Raw genomic sequence first — 21329 nt, 5'->3', positions numbered from 1 at the left:
AGTTCCTGATGTTGAATGATGGGAAACACGATCCACCACTGATGGGGATAGGATCGATCGTGGCGTTGGGGGGAGTGGGGGAAACGATCGGAGCGCGCTTTCACGCTGACGTAATCATAGCTTTGGATTTCTCGTGATATTTTCCTCACCTGCCCAACTCGAACGGGAGCAATGTTCCACGTTTATTAATTGAATTTAAATTCCACCAGATGTTGTAGTGGGAATTGAACCCGTGTCTCCAGATCGTTAGCCTGGGCATCTGGATGACTCATCCAATGATATTGCCATTACACTCCCCCTCTCTCTGCCTTCCCTCCTCCTCCAACCCCCTCGGCGATTATTAAAGTTGATTCGTAGCCTCAATAGTGACACTTCCACCAAAGGCTCCACACCTCACCAGACAGCCTGAAGTTAATAATGAAGGTTCAATGAGAAATTAATCTTCCTGCAGTAACACAAGCTGATCCTGAGCCATCTGTCTGTCTCTCTTCAGGGGGATTATGTCTGGCTGGATCTGAAGACTGGACGTGAGTTTGAGGTTCCCATTGGAGCAGTGGTAAAACTCTGCGACTCCGGCCAAATTCAGGTGGTGGATGATGAAGGCAATGTGAGTATTCTGACATCTGGTTAATGCTGCATCCTTCTGCAGAGATACTCTGTTCTTATTGTTTTAGGGAGACTAAACCATGGTTTTCATTTTAATTTGATTTATTGTTGTCACATGTATTAACATACAGTGAAAAGTATTGTTTCTTGCTTGCTATACAGACAAAGCATACCGTTCATAGAGAACAAAAGGAGAGGGTGCAGAATGTGGTGTTACAGTCAAAGCTAGGGTGTAGAGAAAGATCAAATTAATGCAAGGTAGGTTCATTCAAAAGTCTGACAGCAGCAGGGAAGAAGCTGTTCTTGAGTCGGTTGGTACGTGTTCTGAGACTTTTGTACCTTTTTCCTGATGGAAGAAGGTGAAAGAGAGAATGTCTGGGGTGCGTGGGGTCCTTAATTATGCTGGCTGCTTTTCTGAGGCAGCAGGAAGTGTAGACAGAGTCAATGGATGGGAGGCTGCTTTGAGTGATGGACTGGGCTTTGTTCATGACCCTTTGTAGTTTCTTGCGTTCTTAGACAGAGCAGGAGCCATACCAAGCTGTGATACATCCAGAAAGAATGCTTTCTATGGTGCTTTCTATGTAGAAGTTGGTGAGAGTCATAGCGGCCATGCCAAATTTTAGTCGTCTTAGAAAGTAGAGGCATTGGTGGACTTTCTTAACTATAGTGTCGGCATGGGGGAACCAGGACAGGTGATCTGGACACCTAAAAGCTTGAAGCTCTCGACCATTTCTATTTCATCCCCATTGATGTAGACAGGAAAGAATAAACCGTTAAAATTAGAGTTAGGATGTTGAGGGGTGATGTCAGGGGAGTGTTACTTCACAGAGAGTAGGGAGACATGGGCGGCACGGTAGGACGGTGGTTAGCAATGCTGCTTCACAGCGCCAGGGACCTGGGTTCGATTCCCGGCTTGGGTCGCTGTCTGTGTGGAGTTTGCACATTCTCTTTGGGTCTGCGTGGGACTCCTCCGGGTGCTCCGGTTTCCTCCCACAGTCCAAAGATGTGCGGGTTAGGTTGATTGGCCATGCTAAAATTGCCCCTTAGTGTCCTGAGATGCGTAGGTGAGAGGGATTAATGGGTAAATATATAGGGATAGGGGGGTAGGGCCTGGGTGGGATTGTGGTCGGTGCAGACTCGATGGGCCAAATGGCCTGTTTCTGCACTGTAGGGTTTCTATGATCTGGAACCTACAGAAAGTTGTTCTGTTTGAGATGTCACTGAAGGTTGAATTTTGTTCAGCGAGGGTCTGGAGAGGTACAGGAAGTGGCGAGATGGAGCGAAGGGATCAGAACTGGCTAACTGAATAGTGTAAAGGCTCACAGTGCTAAATAGCCTTCTCCTGTGGGGCGGGTGCCTTGGATCTCTGTGCATGGTGGACAATGGGCATCACAACCAAAGGTAGAGGAATCTAAAACTAGAGGGCATAGGTTTAAGGTGAGAGGGGAGAGATACAGAAGGATCCAAAGGGGCAATTTTTTCACTCGGAGGGTGATGAGTGTCTGGAACGAGCTGCCAGAGGCAGTAGTAGAGGCGGGTACAATTTTGTCTTTTAAAAAGCATTTAGATAGTTACATGGGTAAGATGAGTGTAGAGGGATATGGGCCAAACGCAGGCAATGGGCTCTAGGTTAGTGGTTTTTTTAAAAAAAAGGGTGGCATGGACAAGTTGGGCCGAAGGGTCTGTTTCCATGCTGTAAACCTCTGATTCTATGACAACAACAACTTTGATATTTGTGTAGTGCCTTTAACCTAATGAAACGCCCCATGGTGCTTCACAGCAGCGTTCTATAAAACAACATCTGACACTGCGAGAGATATTGGGCCTGATGAGCTGCATCCTGGTCAAACAGGTAGGTTTTAAGGAGTGTCATAAAGGAGGAATGTGCGGCAGATATGTCGAGAGGGAATTGCAGAGCTTGGACTCTGGTTAGTTGAAGGTATGGCCACCAATAGTGGAGCAATTCTGAGTGGGAGTGAGCAAGAGGCCAGAATGAGAGGATCTCTGGAAATCCAGAGGGTTGTGGGACTGGAGAAGATTAGAGATAATAAGTAGCAAGGCCATGGACAGATTTGGAAATGGGGATGAAGTAGAAAGGGTCGAGAGCTTCAAGTTTTTAGGTGTCCAGATCACCAACAATCTGCCCTGGTCCCCCCCATGCCGACACTATAGTTAAGAAAACCCACCAGAAGACTAAGGAAATTTGGCATCAGCTACAACTCTCACCAACTTTTACAGATGCACCATAGAAAGTATTCTTTCTGGTTGTACCACAGCTTGGTATGGCTCCTGCTCTGTCCAAGACTGCAAGGAACTACAAAAGGCCATGAATGTAGCCCAATCCATCACTCAAACCAGCCTCCCATCCATTGACTCTGTCTACACTTCCCTCGGCAAAGCAGCCAGCATAATTAAGGACCCCACACATCCCGGATATTGTCTCTTCCACCACCTTCCTTCGGGAAAAAGATACAAAAGTCTGAGGTCACGTACCAACCGACTAAAGAACAGCTTCTTCCCTGCTGCTGTCAGACTTCTGAATGGACTTGCCTTGTATTAAGTTGATCTTTCTCTACACCCTAGATATGACTGGAACACTACATTCTGCACTCTCTCCTTTTCTATGAACGGTATGCTTTGTCTGTAGACCGTGCAAGAAACAATACTTTTCACTGTATACTAATACATGTGACAAAAATAAATCAAATCAAATGAGGGTGAGAATTTTAAAAGCAGCACGTTGCTCGACCTGGTGCTAACATGATGGAATAGTCTCTCCTTGCCTGGTCAGGGCAACTCCAACACTCAAGAAGCTTGATGCCATCCAGGACAAAGCAGTCCACTTGGTTGGCATCCCTTCCACAAACATCAACTGATGAACAGTGGCAGCCGTGTGTACCATCTAAAGATGCTCTGCAGGAACTCACCAAGGCTCCTTAGACAGCACCTTCCAAACCCACCACCGCTAACATCTAGAAGGACAAAGGCAGATAATGTTTATTTATTAGTGTCACAAGTAGGCTTACATTAACACTGCAAATGAAGTTACTGTGAAAATCCCCCAGTCGCCACACTCCGGTGCCTGTTCAGGTACACCGAGTGAGAATTTAGCACGGCCAATGCACCCAACCAGCAGGTCTTTCGGATTGTGGGAGGAAACCGGAGCACTCGGAGAAAACCCACGCAGACACTGGGAGAATGTGCAAACTCCACACAGACAGTGACCTGAAGCTGGGAATCGAATCTGGGTCCCTGGTGCTGTGAGGCAGCAGTGCTAACCATTGTGCCACCATGCCGCACACCCAGATACATGGGAACACCACCACCCCTTCAAGCTGCACACCCATCCTGACTTGGAAATATATCGCCATTCCTTCACTGTTGCCTGGTCAAAGTCCTGGAATTCCCTCCCTAACAGCACTGTGGGTGGACCTACACCTTGGGGACTGCAGTGTTTCAAGAAGTAGCTCACCACCACCTTCTCGAGGGCAATTAAGGATGGGCAATAAATGCTGGTCTAGCCAGCGACGCCCACATCCCATGAATGAATGAAAAAAAAGGCTGTGAATTGGTGAGATTAATCTCAGCCTGTTGGCTGCTGGGTGTGTAACAGAGTCTGGAGCTGGAGCTGAAGAGAATTAACTATGTTAATATGTTTCCATGTTGATGATGGCTGTCCTATTCTCATGGGTTTTGGTCTGCAGTTTGTAGCTACCGCCAATTTTACAAAATGAATGTGCTGTGAATTGCAATTGATTTTGGTCTTGGGATAGGGCGAGTGTTCAGTTTTCATTTCACTGAGACGTGAGCACTCGGGTAGTGCACTAGAAAGCTTTAGATTGGCTAAGAGGGAGTTGAAGAGCGAGCTTAGAAGGGCTAAAAGGGGACATGAGAAGACTTTGGCGGATAGGGTTAAAGAGAATCCTAAGGCGTTCTATAGGTATGTCAAGAACAGAAGGTTGGTTAGGGCAAGTTTAGGGCCAGTTATAGATGGCAGAGGGAAGTTATGTGTGGAACCGGAGGAGATTGGTGAAGCATTGAACCAATATTTCTCTTCGGTGTTCACGCAAGGGGACATGAATATAGCTGAGGAGGACACTGGGTTGCAAGGGAGTAGAATAGACAGTATTACAGTTGATAAGGAGGATGTGCAGGATATTCTGGAGGGTCTGAAAATAGATAAATCCCCTGGTCCGGATGGGATTTATCCAAGGATTCTCTGGGAGGCAAGAGAAGTGATTGCAGCGCCTCTGGCTCTGATCTTCAGGTCGTCGTTGGCCTCTGGTATAGTACCAGAAGATTGGAGGTTAGCGAATGTTGTCCCATTGTTTAAGAAGGGGAACAGAGACTTCCCCGGGAATTATAGACCGGTGAGTCTCACTTCTGTTGTCGGCAAGATGTTGGAAAAAATTATAAGGGATAGGATTTATAGTTATTTGGAGAGTAATGAATTGATAGGTGATAGTCAGCATGGTTTTGTGGCAGGTAGGTCGTGCCTTACTAACCTTATTGAGTTTTTTGAGAAAGTGACCAAGGAGGTGGATGGGGGCAAGGCAGTGGACGTGGTATATATGGATTTTAGTAAGGCGTTTGATAAGGTTCACCATGGTAGGCTTCTGCAGAAAATGCAGATGTATGGGATTGGGGGTGATCTAGGAAATTGGATCAGGAATTGGCTAGCGGATAGGAAACAGAGGGTGGTGGTTGATAGTAAATATTCATCATGGAGTGCGGTTACAAGTGGTGTACCTCAGGGATCTGTTTTGGGGCCACTGCTGTTTGTAATATTTATTAATGATCTGGATGAGGGTATAGTTGGGTGGATTAGCAAATTTGCTGATGACACCAAAGTCGGTGGTGTGGTAGACAGTGAGGAAGGGTGTCGTAGTCTGCAGGAAGACTTAGACAGGTTGCAAAGTTGGGCCGAGAGGTGGCGGATGGAGTTTAATGCGGAGAAGTGTGAGGTAATTCACTTTGGTAGGAATAACAGTTGTGTTGAGTATAGGGCTAACGGGAGGACTTTGAATAGTGTGGAGGAGCAGAGGGATCTAGGTGTATGTGTGCATAGATCCCTGAAAGTTGGGAATCAAGTAGATAAGGTTGTTAAGAAGGCATATGGTGTCTTGGCGTTTATTGGTAGGGGGATTGAATTTAGGAGTCGTAGCGTTATGTTGCAACTGTACACAACTCTGGTGCGGCCGCACTTGGAGTACTGTGTGCAGTTCTGGTCCCCACATTACAGGAAGGATGTGGAGGCTTTGGAGAGGGTGCAGAGGAGGTTTACCAGGATGTTGCCTGGTATGGAGGGGAGATCCTATGAGGAGAGGCTGAGGGATTTGGGATTGTTTTCGCTGGAAAGGCGGCGGCTAAGAGGGGATCTTATTGAAACATATAAGATGATTAGAGGTTTAGATAGGGTGGATAGTGATAGCCTTTTTCCTCTGATGGAGAAATCCAGCACGAGGGGGCATGGCTTTAAATTGAGGGGGGGTAGTTATAGAACCGATGTCAGGGGTAGGTTCTTTACCCAGAGGGTGGTGAGGGATTGGAATGCCCTGCCAGCATCAGTAGTAAATGCGCCTAGTTTGGGGGCATTTAAGAGATCCGTAGATAGGTTCATGGACGAAAAGAAATTGGTTTAGGTTGGAGGGTCACTGTTTTTTTTTAACTGGTCGGTGCAACATCGTGGGCCGAAGGGCCTGTTATGCGCTGTAATGTTCTATGTTCTATGTTCTATGTTCTGGGCTTTGCGTGTGGAGGGGGGGAATGTTCCTCTGCGTTGTGGCAAAATTAGTGGGCATTTGTTTCAGCAGAGTGATGGGGCAGAGCTCTGCAGCAGCCCACACTGCCCCCAAACCAGTGTGTCACAGCTCTGTGAGAGGGGTTTCCTCAATGTGGCCCGTGAGCCAAGAATTTACATGTAAGGTAACCCCCTCGATGATTCCATTTAAAATTAAACAGCAGAAAAGCTTTAATGCAAAGCAGGATAAAGGTAAGTTTATTGCAAAAAAGGAACTGCTTAAAGTTACTTAAATTAAAACTATGCTCTTTCCTAGGGTAGAAAAGTCAAGTACTAGGGGACGTAGGTTTAAGGTGCGTGGGGAAAAGTTTAGAGGAGATGTGTGAGGCAAGTTTTTTTTTTTACACAGAGGGTGGTGAATGTCCGGAACGCACTGCCTGGGGAGAGGGTGGGAGCAGGTACGATAGCGGCATTTAAGGGACATCTAGATAAATACATGAATTGGATAGGAATGGAAGGATACGGACTCTAAGTGCATTTTGGTTTTAGTTTAGGCAGGCATCATGATCAGAGCAAGCTTGGAGGGCCAAAGAGCCTGTTCCTATTCTTTGTTCTTTGATATTACTAATTCAAAGTTTAAAATGGGGACAAAGAAAAGAGAGTGAGATTTCAGATCTGTCTCTGTGATGTATAATTGCAAGCCTGTTCCATTCCTTCCTTCCTTCGTTTTCCGAAGTGAAGGGGTTGAAACCTGAAGTTGTGTTAAGCTGCTACGATGGCTTCTGTAGTTGAATATTTCAGGTGGACTGGGTAGTTTCTGGGAGAGAGGTTTTCCATTCCTCACTAATGGTGTGCTTACAGTACTTGCAGGATGCCTGGACTCTCCCAGCAGAACAGTAGTTGATTTCTTAATACTTTCCCCTCTCTGTCCTCCTTTGGCCAGAGCCCTTCTGTTGTTGTTTCCGAGTTCTTTCTGGGGATTCAGCACCTTGCTTCCCAAGGTGGCTTCTTGCAGCCTCCTCTACACAATTCAGAAAACGCAGAGACGGCTGCGGTGTTAATTTTCAAGGGGTAGTTGTTCCACCAGACAACAACGGTAATTATGTTGGGGTCCTTTGAAATCCCTTCCTGCCTCCTTTTCCTTCAGAAGTAAAAGGGTTAAAAGAGTGAGAAAGGGTCTCATAGAAACTTACAGCGTAGATTCAGAAAGAAGGTTCTCAATGGCAGGGGAGCCCAGAACTAGGGATCGTAGTTTGAGGATCAGGGCTCAACCTTTTGGAACTGAGGTGAGGAGAAATTTCTTCACCCAGGATGTGGTGAATGTGTGGAATTCACTACCACAAAGTAGTTGAGGCCAAAACGTTGTCTGATTTCAAGAAGAAATTAGATATAGCTTTTGGGGCTAAAGGGATCAAAGGATATGGGGGGAAGGCGGGGACAAGATTTTGATCACGGCTGATCATCAAATTCAATATGAATGGTGGAGCAGGCTCAAAGGGCCGAATGGCCAACTCCTGCTTCCAAATTCTATGGTTTATGCACGTTTTTTTTTTAGGAGATTCAATGTGCATTCTGGACGAGTCTTTAGCATTTTAAATAACTCTTTCGCAGCCAGTTCAAGAGTTAGGAATCTGATGAGGTTTGAACGAACACAGGCCATATGGTGCCTTTCTGTGTCCATACTTCCATTCAGAACAAGGTGTTTAAACTCCAATGTAAAGATTTGGGATCCGAAATGTTCCTTTTAAAGCAGTCGTCCTTGAAGTCGGTGGCGATTGACTGAAGCTAAAACTGCCAGTTCAGTGGTGAAAAATTTCCTTTTCATTTCCATCGATGCTGAACATTGGGTATCCGACTGCCTGAGGAACACCAAAACACAGGAAGTATTTAAACCGATGGCTTCATAACCTGAGGCTCATGTCCTCTCATCGCTATTTTAACCATTGATGCAGATGAGAATTTGTGTAATTTTTAGTAAAAAGGTGTTTAAAAATATGAAACAAGGATTATGTAAAATGTTGTCCAAATTCCTCTCCTCCTTCCCAATCCTTCAGGAACATTGGATCTCTCCTCAGAATGCCACTAATATTAAGCCAATGCATCCAACCTCCATCCATGGAGTGGAAGACATGATCCGTCTCGGAGACTTGAACGAAGCGGGAATTTTGCGAAATCTACTGATCCGATACAGAGAGCGTTTAATTTATGTGAGTACGAAACTCTGCCCTCCTTGCGCGTGGTCAGTGCGTTAATGCATTTGGGGAAAAACATACAACACTCGCATGTTTCTGTTTTGGATATGATGTGTGCTACTTGGTGGTGAGGACAGTAGCAGTTTGGCCCTGTCCTATTGGAGGCCAACCAATGACCAATCAAAGATTGGAAGTGCTTGATCCTTTCAATGGTTGGCTATCTAATTATTGAATGTTCCTTACCAATTCTGTGATCTATTGAAAGTTTTGATTGTTGGACCCTTAGCTGAGTAGTTTGGATTGTGCATTACTTTATGTTGGTGAGTAAAATGTACCAGTGCTCTTCCCAGCAATGTTTGATCGGTAGGACTTGATTGATAATGGTCTGTTCCATTACAGACCGGAGGGAGCTGTGGGTAGCCCAAAGATGCACTGGGGAACTACCACACCCCTCCCCCTCCTATCCCTGAAATCCACAAGTAGGGATTGCCCGAGGGAAGTTCAAACTTCCATTGGGCAATTTCCCTCATATTGGAATCATCCAATGGACAATTTAAATTGCAAACTTCAGATGCTTCCAACTGTCTTTCATGGATAGTTACCCAGTAAAAAATAGAATTAAAACCACTTCTAGCTCCTGGGTAACTGACACTAACCCCCTCCCCAGTCCTGCCCACTACCTTACAATTCGTTCCAAGATAGTGTGTAGTTTCCTTACGCCCAGTACTGAACGCCTCAGGAGAATGCTGCCGTTCAGTTCCCACCCGGCCTGAGTCAGGAGGTCAGACGAGAGTGGAACAGGTGGAATTCCAGGTGGGAAGCTAGGAATGGAGCGGCAATCCAGCACTACCACTCCACAGAGATTCAGGCCCAATAAATAGGTTCTCTGCCGCTTCAAGCTTCTATCAAAGAGGGTTGTAAAATACCACATGTCCACCGGAATTCTACCGCCCCGCGCGCCACAGAATTGGAGCGGGTGAGGGGCGGACAGCAGAAATGTCCGTTGACCTTGGGCAGGAATTTCCGGTCTCGCTCGAGCAAGGCTGTAAAATTCCATCCGTTGTTTCTGTAATATAGGTGTGGAATCTTTAATAATCCCATTTTTCCAACCGGTTCCTCAATGTTTGGATTTGGTGATGCCTTTATGGAGTCTAAAATTGTGTGTGCGCCCAGCTGTGATTAAATGTATTTCTGGAGGTTTCACCAGATGTTTTGCAACCCCCTACACTCCAGCCATTAGTCGGCCAACACGTCCATCCTTGTGACCTGCTGCTTTCTACTCCAATTCGAAAGCAAAAAGACTGATTGGATGACTGTCGGCCACTCAGCCTTTTCCACCTCCATTTGAAATATTTTAATATCTGGTAAAGAGAGAGAGGGTCAGAGAAAATGATGAAACAAAAATCAATTTTAATATCCTGATGATTTTTCTCCAGGGTCGCACACAGCAGTGTCCTGGGGGGATTGCTCTTTCATTCAGGGCGACTCCAGGCTAATCCTGGGGGGGGGGGGGGGGGGGGGGTCGGGGTGTGTGCTTAATAAGAAGCACTTGGGAATAAAGTGTGTTGACACTTATCGCAGTTTTCAAGACGTGGTTTCTTGCTGCTTCATGTGTTCCATTGACAAACTAGATTGTAAAAATAATTCAAGTCACGTTTACCTTCCACCTAGCGCCTGAATTTTGAAGTGAGCTCGGAAGACGGGATGGCATAGGGGGGTGTGGCACAGCGGTTCGCACTGCTGCCTTACAGCTTCGGGCACCTGGGTTTGATTCCCGGCTTGGGTCACTGCCTGTGCGGAGTCTGCACGTTCTCCCCATGTTTGCGTGGGTTTCCTCCGGTTTCCTCCCATAGTCCAAAGATGTGCAGCAGGTTCGGTGGATTGGCCATGCTAAATTGCCCCTTAGTGTCCAGGGATGTGTATATTAGAGGGATTAACAGGGTAAGTATGTGGGATTTTGGGGATAGGGCCTGGGTGGGATTGTTGTCGATGCAGACTTGATGGGGCTGAATGGCCTCCCTCTGCACTGTAGGGATTCTATGAAGATGGGCGTCACTCCATCCTCCTGTTGATCTTCTAGTTCCAGTGGTTCTTGTGGAATTGCAGTAACAAATGGGTGTTTGGGGGGGGAGGGGGGAGGCATTGGGAGGGATGGTGTGCAGGAAATGTTTTTACTTTGGGTCACGATTTATGTCTTGTAACCACAAGGTATAAACTCTGCGAGTGAGACTTTGAACCTTTGTGCATCCTCCTACATTATGAGACTTCAGAAGACCTTCATTGGCGATGAAGTGCTTTGGGGTATCCTGAAGTCGCGAAAGACACGACAGAAATGTAAAATTGCTCCTTTCTCTAACTATCCTATCATTTGCTTTTAATCCATTGCCTACTTTTTCTACAGACAAACTGTGGAGGGAGGGTAAGTACTGCACCCGAACAATCACCTAACGCTGAAGGTTAAGTATCAGGAGCCGATGAAACACTTAACTCCCATCGCGTCTGTTCCTAAAGGCTGCACTCTGCATGGCTAATAATCAATATTGGGTTTCCCATCTCATTAAGAGCACCTTTTTTAAACTTGTCACTGGTGTATCGTGTAACCATTTTCATTCTATAAGTTACTTCATCCTGATGCTGTGTAATTCAATTCATGCCTCTGCTATCGGTGTCCTGTTTCACTGTCGGGCAACATTCGGTGTTCTTGGAGCTTGGAGAGACATTTGACAAACTTGCGTTCACTAGTTTTACGACCTGACCATTTTTTTTTGAGTTTTGGGTATTTTGGTAATGTTTCTGCTCTGTACAGATCACTCCATGTCCTTGGGATTTACACAAGGTGTTGTGAGATAATCTGACCACACTACTCCGATTTAGACAGTTCCTTCAAAGGGCTGGCACAGTGACGGTGGACAGAATGGCCTTGATGTTGCAATGTTTTATTGGGGGGGAGCGACACGGTGGCACAGTGGTTAGCACTGCTGCCTCACAGCACTGTAGGGATTCTATGAAGACCTCAGCGTTCTTGCCGAAACTTGGCACCTTTTAACACTGGAAACAGTTCAGGGCACAGAGGAGATGCAGATCCCAAGCAGCTATGCAGGATGTGATTAGAAAGATTCGGGTGGGTATGAGTGTGGTGGGTTAGAGGGGGTGAAGAAGGATCACGGGTGAAGGTTCTGTTGCTGGCTTCTAACCGATCCCACCCTCTGTATCCCCAACTCTGTTTAATTGTCAGAGTGTGGAATGACTACGATATGTAACTAAAGCCTTTTGTGCAGAGCTGGGGGTGAGGGAGGAGTCGGATTTGGGTGGCACGGTGGCACAATGGTTAGCACTGCTATCTCTCAGCGCCAGGGACTCTGATTCAATTCCGGCCTCGGGTGACTGTCTGTGCGGAGTTTGCACATTCTCCCCATGTCTGCGTGGGTTTCCACTGGGTGCTCTGGTTTCCTCCTCCAGTCCAAAGATGTGCAGGTTAGGTTGATTGGCCATGCTAAATTGCTCCTTAGTGTCAAAAGATGTGTAGGTTAGATGAGTTAGTCATGGTAAATGTGTGGGATAATGGGGATAGGGTCGGGTGGGGTGGCGGGGGGGGGGGGGGGGGGGGGGGTGGTGGTGGCTGGGTAAGATGCTCTTTTGGAGAATCAGTGCAAACTCGATGGGCCGAATGGCCTCCTTTTGCACTGTAGGGATTCTATCTGGTCAGAACAATTAGGAGGTTTAATATTTGCAAATGGCAGCAGGAAAATAAACCATGATAAAAATGAACAATGTACAAAGGTTTATTTCTTAATAGAATTGGAAAGTAGGGAGGTTTTGTTAACCTTGTATCAAATGGGTGGCACAGTGGTTAGCACTGCTGCCTCACAGCGCCAGGGACCTGGATTCGATTCCCAGCTTGTGCGGCGTCTGCACGTTCTCCCCGTGTCTGCGTGGGTTTCCTCTGGGTGCTCCGGTTTCCTCCCACAGTTTGAAAGACGTGCTGGTTAGGTACATTGGCCATGCTAAATTCTCCCTCAGTGTACCCGAACAGGCGCCGGAGTGTGGCAACTAGGGGGTTTTCACAGTAACTTCATTGCAGTGTTAATGTCTACGTGTGACACTAATAAATAAACTTAAACTTTAAAATGTAGTCTTTATCCTTTATTATTTTGTTGTGAACATATGAATTAGGAGCAGGATAGGCCACTCGGCCCCTTAAGCCTGTTCCGCCATTCAATAGGATCATGGCTGATCTGGTTGCAACCTTATTATTTCATGAGACATGGGCGATGCTGGCTGGGTCAGTATTTGTTGCCCATCCCTAATTGCCCTTGAACTGAGTGTCTCGCTCGGCCATTTCAGAGGGCAGTTGAGAGTCAACCACATTGCTGTGGCACTGGAGTCACATGTAGGCCAGACCGGGTAAGGACGGCAGATTTCCTTCCCTAAAGGACATTAGTGGGATTTTTTGGAATGATTGGTGATGGTTTCATGCTCAACATTACTGAGACTAGCTTTATGATTTTATTAATGGAATTTAAATTCTACCAGCTGCCATCATGGGATTTGAACTCCTGTCCCCCAGAGCATTAGCCTGGGCCCCCGGGTTACCAGTCCAGTGACATTACCACACTGCCATCTCCCCAACTGTACCTAATGTACTATGTACAATTCTAGTCACCATGTCAGAAAAAGATATGGAGACACTGGAGAGGATGCAAAATAGCTTTAGAAATTTGGCAGCAGAATTGAGGGGATGAACAGGCTGTGTCTGCTTTCTTTTGAATCGTGAAGCTGAGGGGTGACCTTCGAGAAGTCTTTAACATTACGAAGGACTTTTATTGAGTCAACGCATGTTTCCCTCCTGTGGGGAAGAGGGAAAGTTGGAGGCCATCGATTATAAGGCAGTGTCCAAGAAATCAAATTAAAAGCAACATATTTTCCCAGGGAGTGGTGAGAATGTGGAACTCGCTGCCATGGGGAGTAGCTGAGAGAAATACAGACGCACTTAAGGAGAGGTTAGATTAGCACATGCCGGGAGAGGGGAATGGAGAGTCATGCTGACCAAAATAGATGTGGAAGGGTTGGGCCAAATGTTTTTTGAAGGGGTAACCAAGAAGGTAGGTGAGGGCAACGTTAGGGATGGGCAACATCGACTTTAGCAAGGCCTTTGACAGGGTACCACATGGTGGCTTGTTGCATAAGGTTAAATCTCACGGGATCCAGGGTGAGATAGCCAATTGGATACAAAATTGGCTTGATGACAGAGCCAGAGTGTGGTTGTAGAGGGCTGTTTTTCAAACTGAACGCTTGTGACCAGCAGTGTGCCTTGGGGATCGGTGCTGGGTCCATTGTTATTTGTTTATATTAACGATTTGAATGAGAATTTAGGAGGCAAGGTTAGTAAGTTTGCACATGACACCAAGATTGGTGGCATAGTGGACAGTGAAGAAGGTTAACTCTGATTGCAATGGGATCTTGATCAATTGGGCCAGTGGGCCGTTGAATGGCAGATGGAGTTTAATTTAGATAAATGCGAGATGATGCATTTTGGTAGATTGAACCAGGGCAGGACTTACTCAGTTAATGGTAGGGCGTTGGGGAGAGTTACAGAACAAAGAGATCTAGAGGTACAGGTTCATAGCTCCTTGAAAGTGGAGTCACAGGTGGACAGAGTGGTGAAGAAGGCATTCGGCATGTGCTTGGTTTCATTGGTTAGAATATTGAATTGGGACGTCTTGTTGAAGTTGTACAAGATATTGGTAAGACCACACTTGGAATACTGTGTACAGTTCTGGTCACCCTATTATAAAAAGGGTATTATTAAACTAGAAAGAATGCAGAAAAGATTTACTTAGGTACTACTGGGACTTGATGGTTTGAGTTAAGGAGAGGCTGGATAGACTGGGACTTTTTTTCCCTGGAGTGTAGGAGACTTGGGAGTGATCTTATAGAGGTCTATAGAATAATGAAGGGTAGGGGAAAGGTACAAAAGGGTCCAGAGGGGCAATTTTTTCTCACAGGCTATCGAGGAATATGAGCCAAACGCGGGCAATTGGAACTAGCTTAGTTTCTTTAAAAACAAAGGGCGGCATGGACAAGTTGGGCCGAAGGGCCTGTTTCCATGCTGTAAACCTCTACGAATGGCTCATTTCTCTGTAAAATCGATTGCTATTGCCAACATAACATGAATAGCTGATTGTCCTGGGATGAAGGGGGATTCTGTACAGGAGGAGTGAGTGTGGCAGGGTTTAGGGCAGATACCTGACATCCCCTTGGGAAGCAGAACCTCTGCACTGTGCCACCTGGTAAATCGCTATCTTCCTTTACTAGGGTGCCTGTGAATTACTGGGAAAGGGCAGGAAAGTGGATGTGGGGAATGTCGGATCAACCACGATCCTATTGATTGGTGGAGCAGGCTCAAGGGGCCTAAAAGCCTATTCCTGTTCCTATTTCTTATGGTCTTATAGCAGGGGTTTGATTTGTCCATTCACTTTCCTTTTTGTTTTTGATGGTTGTGCCAAGCAGCGAATAGGATTGTATATTTTTCTTTTCCATATAGCTGTATCTGGGCTTGAGTTAGGAGGCTTGCTCACGCTGCGATAATGTCCCTCCTTTCAGACCTACACCGGCTCCATCCTGGTTGCGGTGAACCCCTACCAGCTGCTGCCAATCTACACGGCCGAACAAATCCGGTATTACACAAACCGGAAGATTGGGGAAATGCCGCCTCACATCTTTGCCATCGCTGATAACTGCTACTTCAACATGCAACGCAATAACAAAGACCAGTGCTGTATAATCAGGTGAGTCGAGATCGCACGGGGGCGAATTCTCATGGTGGCTTTTGCGCAAGAGCCAATTCTTACTTTATCAAGCACAGAATATGTCGCGTGGATACTGGAAATATTCAGTGGGTTTGGCAGTTTCTGTGGAGAGAGAAGCAGAGTTGATTTGATTTATTATTGCATACCGTTCATAGAGAAGGACAGGAGAGAGTGCAGAATGTAGTGTTACAGTCATAACTAGGGTGTAGAGAAAGATCAACTTAATGCGAGGTAGGTCCATTCAAAAGTCTGACAGCAGCAGGGAAGAAGCTGTTCTTGAGTCAGTTGGTGCGTGACCTCAGATTTTTGTATCTTCTTCCTGACGGAAGAAGGTGGAAGAGAGAATGTCCGGGGTGCTTGGGGTCCTTAATTATGCTGGCTGCTTTTCCGAGGCAACGGGAAGTGTAGACAAAGTCAATGGATGGGAGGCTGGTTTGAGTAATGGACTGGGCTTCATTCATGACCCTTTGTAGTTTGTTGCGGTCTTGGGCAGAGCAGGAGCCATACCAAGCTGTGATACAACCAGAAAGAATGCTTACTATGGTGCATCTGTAAATGTTGCTGAGAATCATAGTGGACATGCCAAATTTCCTTAGTCTTGTATTGTGTGGTAACTATAACCTGGGTTTGACTCTTGGATATATTTAATTTGGATGTTGCTTGGGAATGGCAAAGTCTTGATTTCAGAGATTGCAGATATATATCTTGAAAACATTTCTATATTAACTGTTTGTGTCTGTTCATGTATTTTATTGTCTTAAGAGTGTTACTGGCCAAGTCGTGTGTATTTGCCTTTTTCTTTAGTTTAATAAATAGTCTTTGCTACATGATGACTGGGTTAGTTATTCTCATTTGGGGGTTTCCCGTGGCTCCTCGCACCATTTCAAAAACAAAACTATACACCACCATGAACCAGTGTTTTGGTTGAGACACCCTCACAGATAATACCCACATGGTTCATGACAATATCTACTGATGTGTAAAAGGTATAGGTGCGTTGTGAGCACCTTCCATCAGCCTTCACTTCTTGTTTACTTTTGCACAGACCTTGTTAAGGAATCTGAACTTGTGAACCCCTTACCCAAGACTGGCTAAAGGGCCATGATTTGGCCACCGATAGAACCAGTGTATTTTTATGTGTTGTTTTTTTGTCCTTTAGTGGAGAGTCTGGTGCTGGGAAAACTGAGAGCACAAAACTCATCCTACAGTTCTTGGCAGCTATTAGTGGCCAGCACTCCTGGATTGAACAGCAAGTCCTTGAGGCAAACCCCATTCTGGAAGGTGAGCGAAGTAAAAGTTTGTTTATTAGTGTCACAAATAGGCTTACATTAACACTTCAATGAAGTTACTGTGAAAATCCCCTAGTCGCCACACTCCGACGCCTGTTCGGGTACACTGAGGGAGAATTTAGCATGGCCAATGCATCTAACCAGCACGTCTTTCAGACTGTGGGAGGAAACCGGAGGAAACCCACGCAGACACGGGGAGAACGTGCAGACTCCGCACAGACAGTGACCCAAGTCGGGAATCGAGCCCGGGTCCCTGGCACTGAGGCAGTAATGCTAACTATTGTGCTAACCTTGAGTTGAGTTCCTGAGCTGTGAGCCATTTTATATCCACCAGAGACCTCAGCACTAGGGCTGGATGCACAGAAAGTAAATTTGTCCACAATGTGTGTCCATGTACTTGATTTAATTTCTACTTTTGATAGTTCCTTTTTATTCATTTGTTTGACATGGGACATCACTGGCCGGCCAACATTTATTGCCCATCCCTAGTTGCCCTTGGAGGGCAGTTGAGAGTCAACCACATTGCTGTGTCTTTGGTGTCACATGTAGGCCAGACCGGGTAAGGACGGCAGATTTCCTTCCCTAAAGGGCATTAGTGAGGTTTTCCAATAATCGACAATAGTTTCGTGGTCATCAGTAGATTCTTAATTCCAGATATTTTTTATTGAATTCAAATCCCACCATCTGTCGTGGCGGGATTCGAACCCGGGTCCCCAGAAAATTAGCTGAGTTTCTGGATTAATAATCTAGCGATAATACCACTAGGCTATCACCTCCTCTTATATTCTGTCTTCCTGTGAGTTCAATAACACCCTGCATTTCCAGATCACCTGAAGCATAGTAAACAAACCAGCTATGTGAGGCGATATTAGGATAGGTGACCAAAGCTGTGGACACTGAGGCAGGTTTTAAGAAGAGGAAAGTAAAGAAATGGAAATGTTTAGATGTGAATTCCAGAGCTTGGGGCCCAGTGAGCTGAAGGCAAGACCACTGGAGCAAAGTTAATCTGCATGCGCAAAAGGCCAGAATTGAAGGAGGACAGAGTTGCGGGGCTGGAGGAGATTATGGAGCTGGGACAAGGTGAGGACGTGGAGGGATCTTGAAACTCTGGATGGACCAGGAACCAACAGCGATCAGTCCAGGGATGATGGGTGAATGGCATTTGGCACTGTTTTCTTAAATGTGTTCTTCCCCTTTTCCCAGAACTGATCAAACTCCTTTACTTTATAGCTTCTATGTTTTAAAAAGTAAACTTGCCCTATCTTTGCCTCATTTACTTGGTGTTGTAACTTGTGCCACAATGGTTAGCACTGCTGTCTCACAGCGCGAGGGACCCGAGTTTGATTCCCGGCTTGGGTCACTGTCTGTGTGGAGTTTGCACGTTCTCCCCGTGTCTGCATGGGTTTACTCCGGGTACTCCGGTTTCCTCCCACAGTCCAAAAGGCGTGCGGGTTTGGTGCATTGACCATGCTAAATTCTCCCTCAGTGTACCCGAATAGGCGCCAGAGTGTGGTGACTAGGGGATTTTCACAATAACTTCATTGCAACGTTAATGTAAGCCTACTTGTGTTACTAATAAGTAAACTTTTTTTTATATGTTCCCCTTTTAGCTAAAACAACCCACTTCAACTCTTACTTTGTTGCCTTATTTAAATCTTATTGATGTCCCTCTTAGTTCATTAACATGTCAAAACCACTCCTTACTGATGTCTTGACCTTTACAATCTGTCTTTATCTGATTTACACCAGTTGCACCTCCCAGCCATATTCTCCCAGAATATGAGAAACATGACAGTGATATTAACAAAAGGAAGATGTTAATTCCTCCTTTTCCTGGCACGGATAAATGGAAGAGCAGGGTAACATTTCCAGAATGAACAAGGAAACAATCCTCAATCTTCTGTCCTCCCAAATTGAGGAAATCTATTGTCGGTGTGTGTTGCACTCTGTTGCAATCCACCCTGTTGTCTCGAGTGGATTATTGCAATGTTGTGACCCATCTACCTTGCATTTTCATTTTTCCTCAGCATTTGGGAATGCCAAAACAATCCGGAATGATAATTCCAGTCGCTTTGGGAAATACATCGACATTCACTTTAACAAACGAGGGGCTATCGAAGGAGCCAAGATTGAACAATATCTACTGGAGAAATCTCGCGTCTGTCGACAGGTAATTTTTTTTAAAAACTCATTCGTGGGACATGGGCGTCACTGGCTGGCCAGCATTTATTGCCCATCCCTAGTTACCCTCAGAGAGCAGTTGAGAGTCAACCACATTGCTGTGGCTCTGGAGTCACATGTAGACCAGATCGGCTAAAGACAGCAGATTTCCTTCCCTAAAGAACATTAGTGAACCAGATGTGTTTTTTCCCAACAATCGACAATGGTTTCACGGTCATCAGTACATTCTTAATTCCAGACTTTTATTGAATTCCCACTTGGAGTACTGTGCTCAGTTCTGGTCGCCTCACTATAGGAAGGATGTGGAAAAGATTGAAAGGGTGCAGAGGAGATTTACAAGGATGTTGCCTGGATTGAATGGCATGCCTTATGAGGATAGGCTGAGGGAGCTCGGTCTTTTCTCCTTGGAGAGACGTAGGATGAGAGGAGACCTAATAGAGGTATATAAGATGTTGAGAGGCATAGATCGGGTGGACTCTCGGAGGCTTTTTCCCAGGGTGGAAATGGCTGCTACGAGAGGACACAGGTTTAAGGTGCTGGGGGGTAGGTACAGGGGAAATGTTAGGGGGAAGTTTTTCACACAGGGGGTGGTGGGCGAGTGGAATCGGCTGCCGTCAGTGGTGGTGGAGGCAAACTCAATAGGGACTTTTAAGAGACTCCTGGATGAGTACATGGGACTTAATAGGATGGAGGGTTATAGGTAGGCCTTGAAGGTAGGGATATGTTCGGCACAACTTGTGGGGCCGAAGGACCTGTTTTGTGCTGTAGTTTTTCTATGTTTCTATGAATTCAAATTCCATCATCTGCCGTGGTGGGATTTGAACCTGGGTCCCCAGACCATTAGCTGAGATTAATAGTCTGGCGCTAATACCACTGGAAGAAGTCTCAACACCAGGTTAAAGTCCAACAGGTTTATTTGGTAGCACAACCTTTCGGAGCGCTGCTCCTTCATCAGGTAGGATAATACCACGAGGCCATCGCCTCCCCGATTTAACATGTTAATGAAAGAAACATTTGGGTAGAAGAATCTTGACTCTTTACAAAAGATTTGGTTTTCTTCTTGCACTTTTGCAGAAGGAGGAATAGGAATTGCTTTTTGTTTAAATGAACAGTTTTAATTTTCTCTCATCTGTGCTGACCATTTCCAGGTTTTATGAAGGGGTGTAAGACTCGTTTAGAAAAAACACTCGCACTACACAATTCACGGGTCAGAAGAACTGGCAGAAAATGAATTGATAACTTACTGAATATGTTGCGATGAGATTAATTTCTTTGTATCTACGACTGCAAATTTGGAACAGGCATAGATTTGAAAATGAAAGAACTAGAAATGGTTTCAGAAAACAATTCGAGATTTAAAGGGTTGAGAAATGAAGAACATCAACTTTACTCCTAGCCAGTGATAGCTCCCCGTTCATGTTATTGATTCTTTTATGGGGTGTGGGCTTCGCTGGCAATGCCAGCGTTTGTTGCCCATCCCTAATTGCCCTTGAATTGAGTGCCCGCTCGGCCATTTCAGAGGGCAGTTAAGAGTCAACCACATTGCTGTGGCTCTGGAGTCACATGTAGGACAGACCAGATAAGAATCATAGAAACCCTACAGTACAGAAAGAGGCCATTTGGCCCATCGAGTCTGCACCGACCACAATCCCACCCGGGTCCTACTCCCATATCCTGACATATTTTACCCACTAATCCCTCTAACCTAAGCATCTCAGGACACTAAGGGACAATTTTAGCACGGCCAATCAACCTAACCCGCACATCTTTGGACTGTGGGAGGAAACCGGAGCACCCGGAGGAAACCCATGCAGACACGAGGAGAATGTGCAGACTCCACACAGATTCCCAAGCCAGGAATTGAACCAGGTCCCTAGCGATGTGAGTCAGCAGTGTTAACCACTGTGCCGCCGTGCCGCCTTCAAGATTAGCAATACGAAACTAAATGATGAACTAAGTGGGAATCGACAAGAGTTACTATTGAGTTAGCATCCAGAAGGCACAAATCCTTTCAATGTATCAGAAAATATATTTGCTTTCGAAAGTCCGTTCAATATGAATCTTTTTAATCAAAATTGCTGTTTTGAATACTTGGATTATAATAATAGAGCAGGCACAAGTGCGCAAAGCTCTGAGAAATGTAGGACAGTGACAGTCTGATGGAATGGTTGGTGAAGGCTGTGGGTCCAAATTCCCCTCCAATGATGACCCATTCTCTGCAGCGTAAATAGTTTTCCCCCCAATCATTGATATTCTTGTGAAGTGTTCTGATGAGTCCAGATGCAAAGCTTTGGCAAAATGTCATTTCTTCCAGTGAATATCTACAATTTGATTTGCTGTTCCATTAATTTTATATCCTCCTCACATATGATTCTTTTTTTTTCATGTCCTTGCAGGCTGATGGAGAGAGGAACTATCACATCTTCTACTGTATGCTGATAGGAATGAGCCTCGACCAGAAAAAAGCACTGGGCTTGGGCAAAGCCACGGATTTTACCTACTTAACGATGGT

At 45.7% G+C, this 21329-nt stretch overlaps 1 protein-coding gene across 1 annotated transcript in view; it reads left to right on the top strand.

Moving 5' to 3' along the window:
- Nucleotides 1-21329, top strand: part of myo7aa (myosin VIIAa) — a 135423-nt gene that overhangs the window by 5256 nt on the left and 108838 nt on the right. The window contains exons 2-7 of the mRNA XM_078222562.1: nt 494-607; nt 8401-8553; nt 15142-15326; nt 16507-16628; nt 18664-18806; nt 21214-21327. Coding sequence (XP_078078688.1) covers nt 494-607; nt 8401-8553; nt 15142-15326; nt 16507-16628; nt 18664-18806; nt 21214-21327 — 831 coding nt within the window. The remainder of the gene's footprint in view (nt 1-493; nt 608-8400; nt 8554-15141; nt 15327-16506; nt 16629-18663; nt 18807-21213; nt 21328-21329) is intronic.

This window comes from Mustelus asterias, chromosome 10 (assembly GCF_964213995.1).
Source record: "Mustelus asterias chromosome 10, sMusAst1.hap1.1, whole genome shotgun sequence".
Classification (NCBI taxonomy): domain Eukaryota; kingdom Metazoa; phylum Chordata; class Chondrichthyes; order Carcharhiniformes; family Triakidae; genus Mustelus; species Mustelus asterias.
Note: the sequence above shows the minus strand (reverse complement) of the source record. Positions and strands in the feature narration are given on the sequence as shown.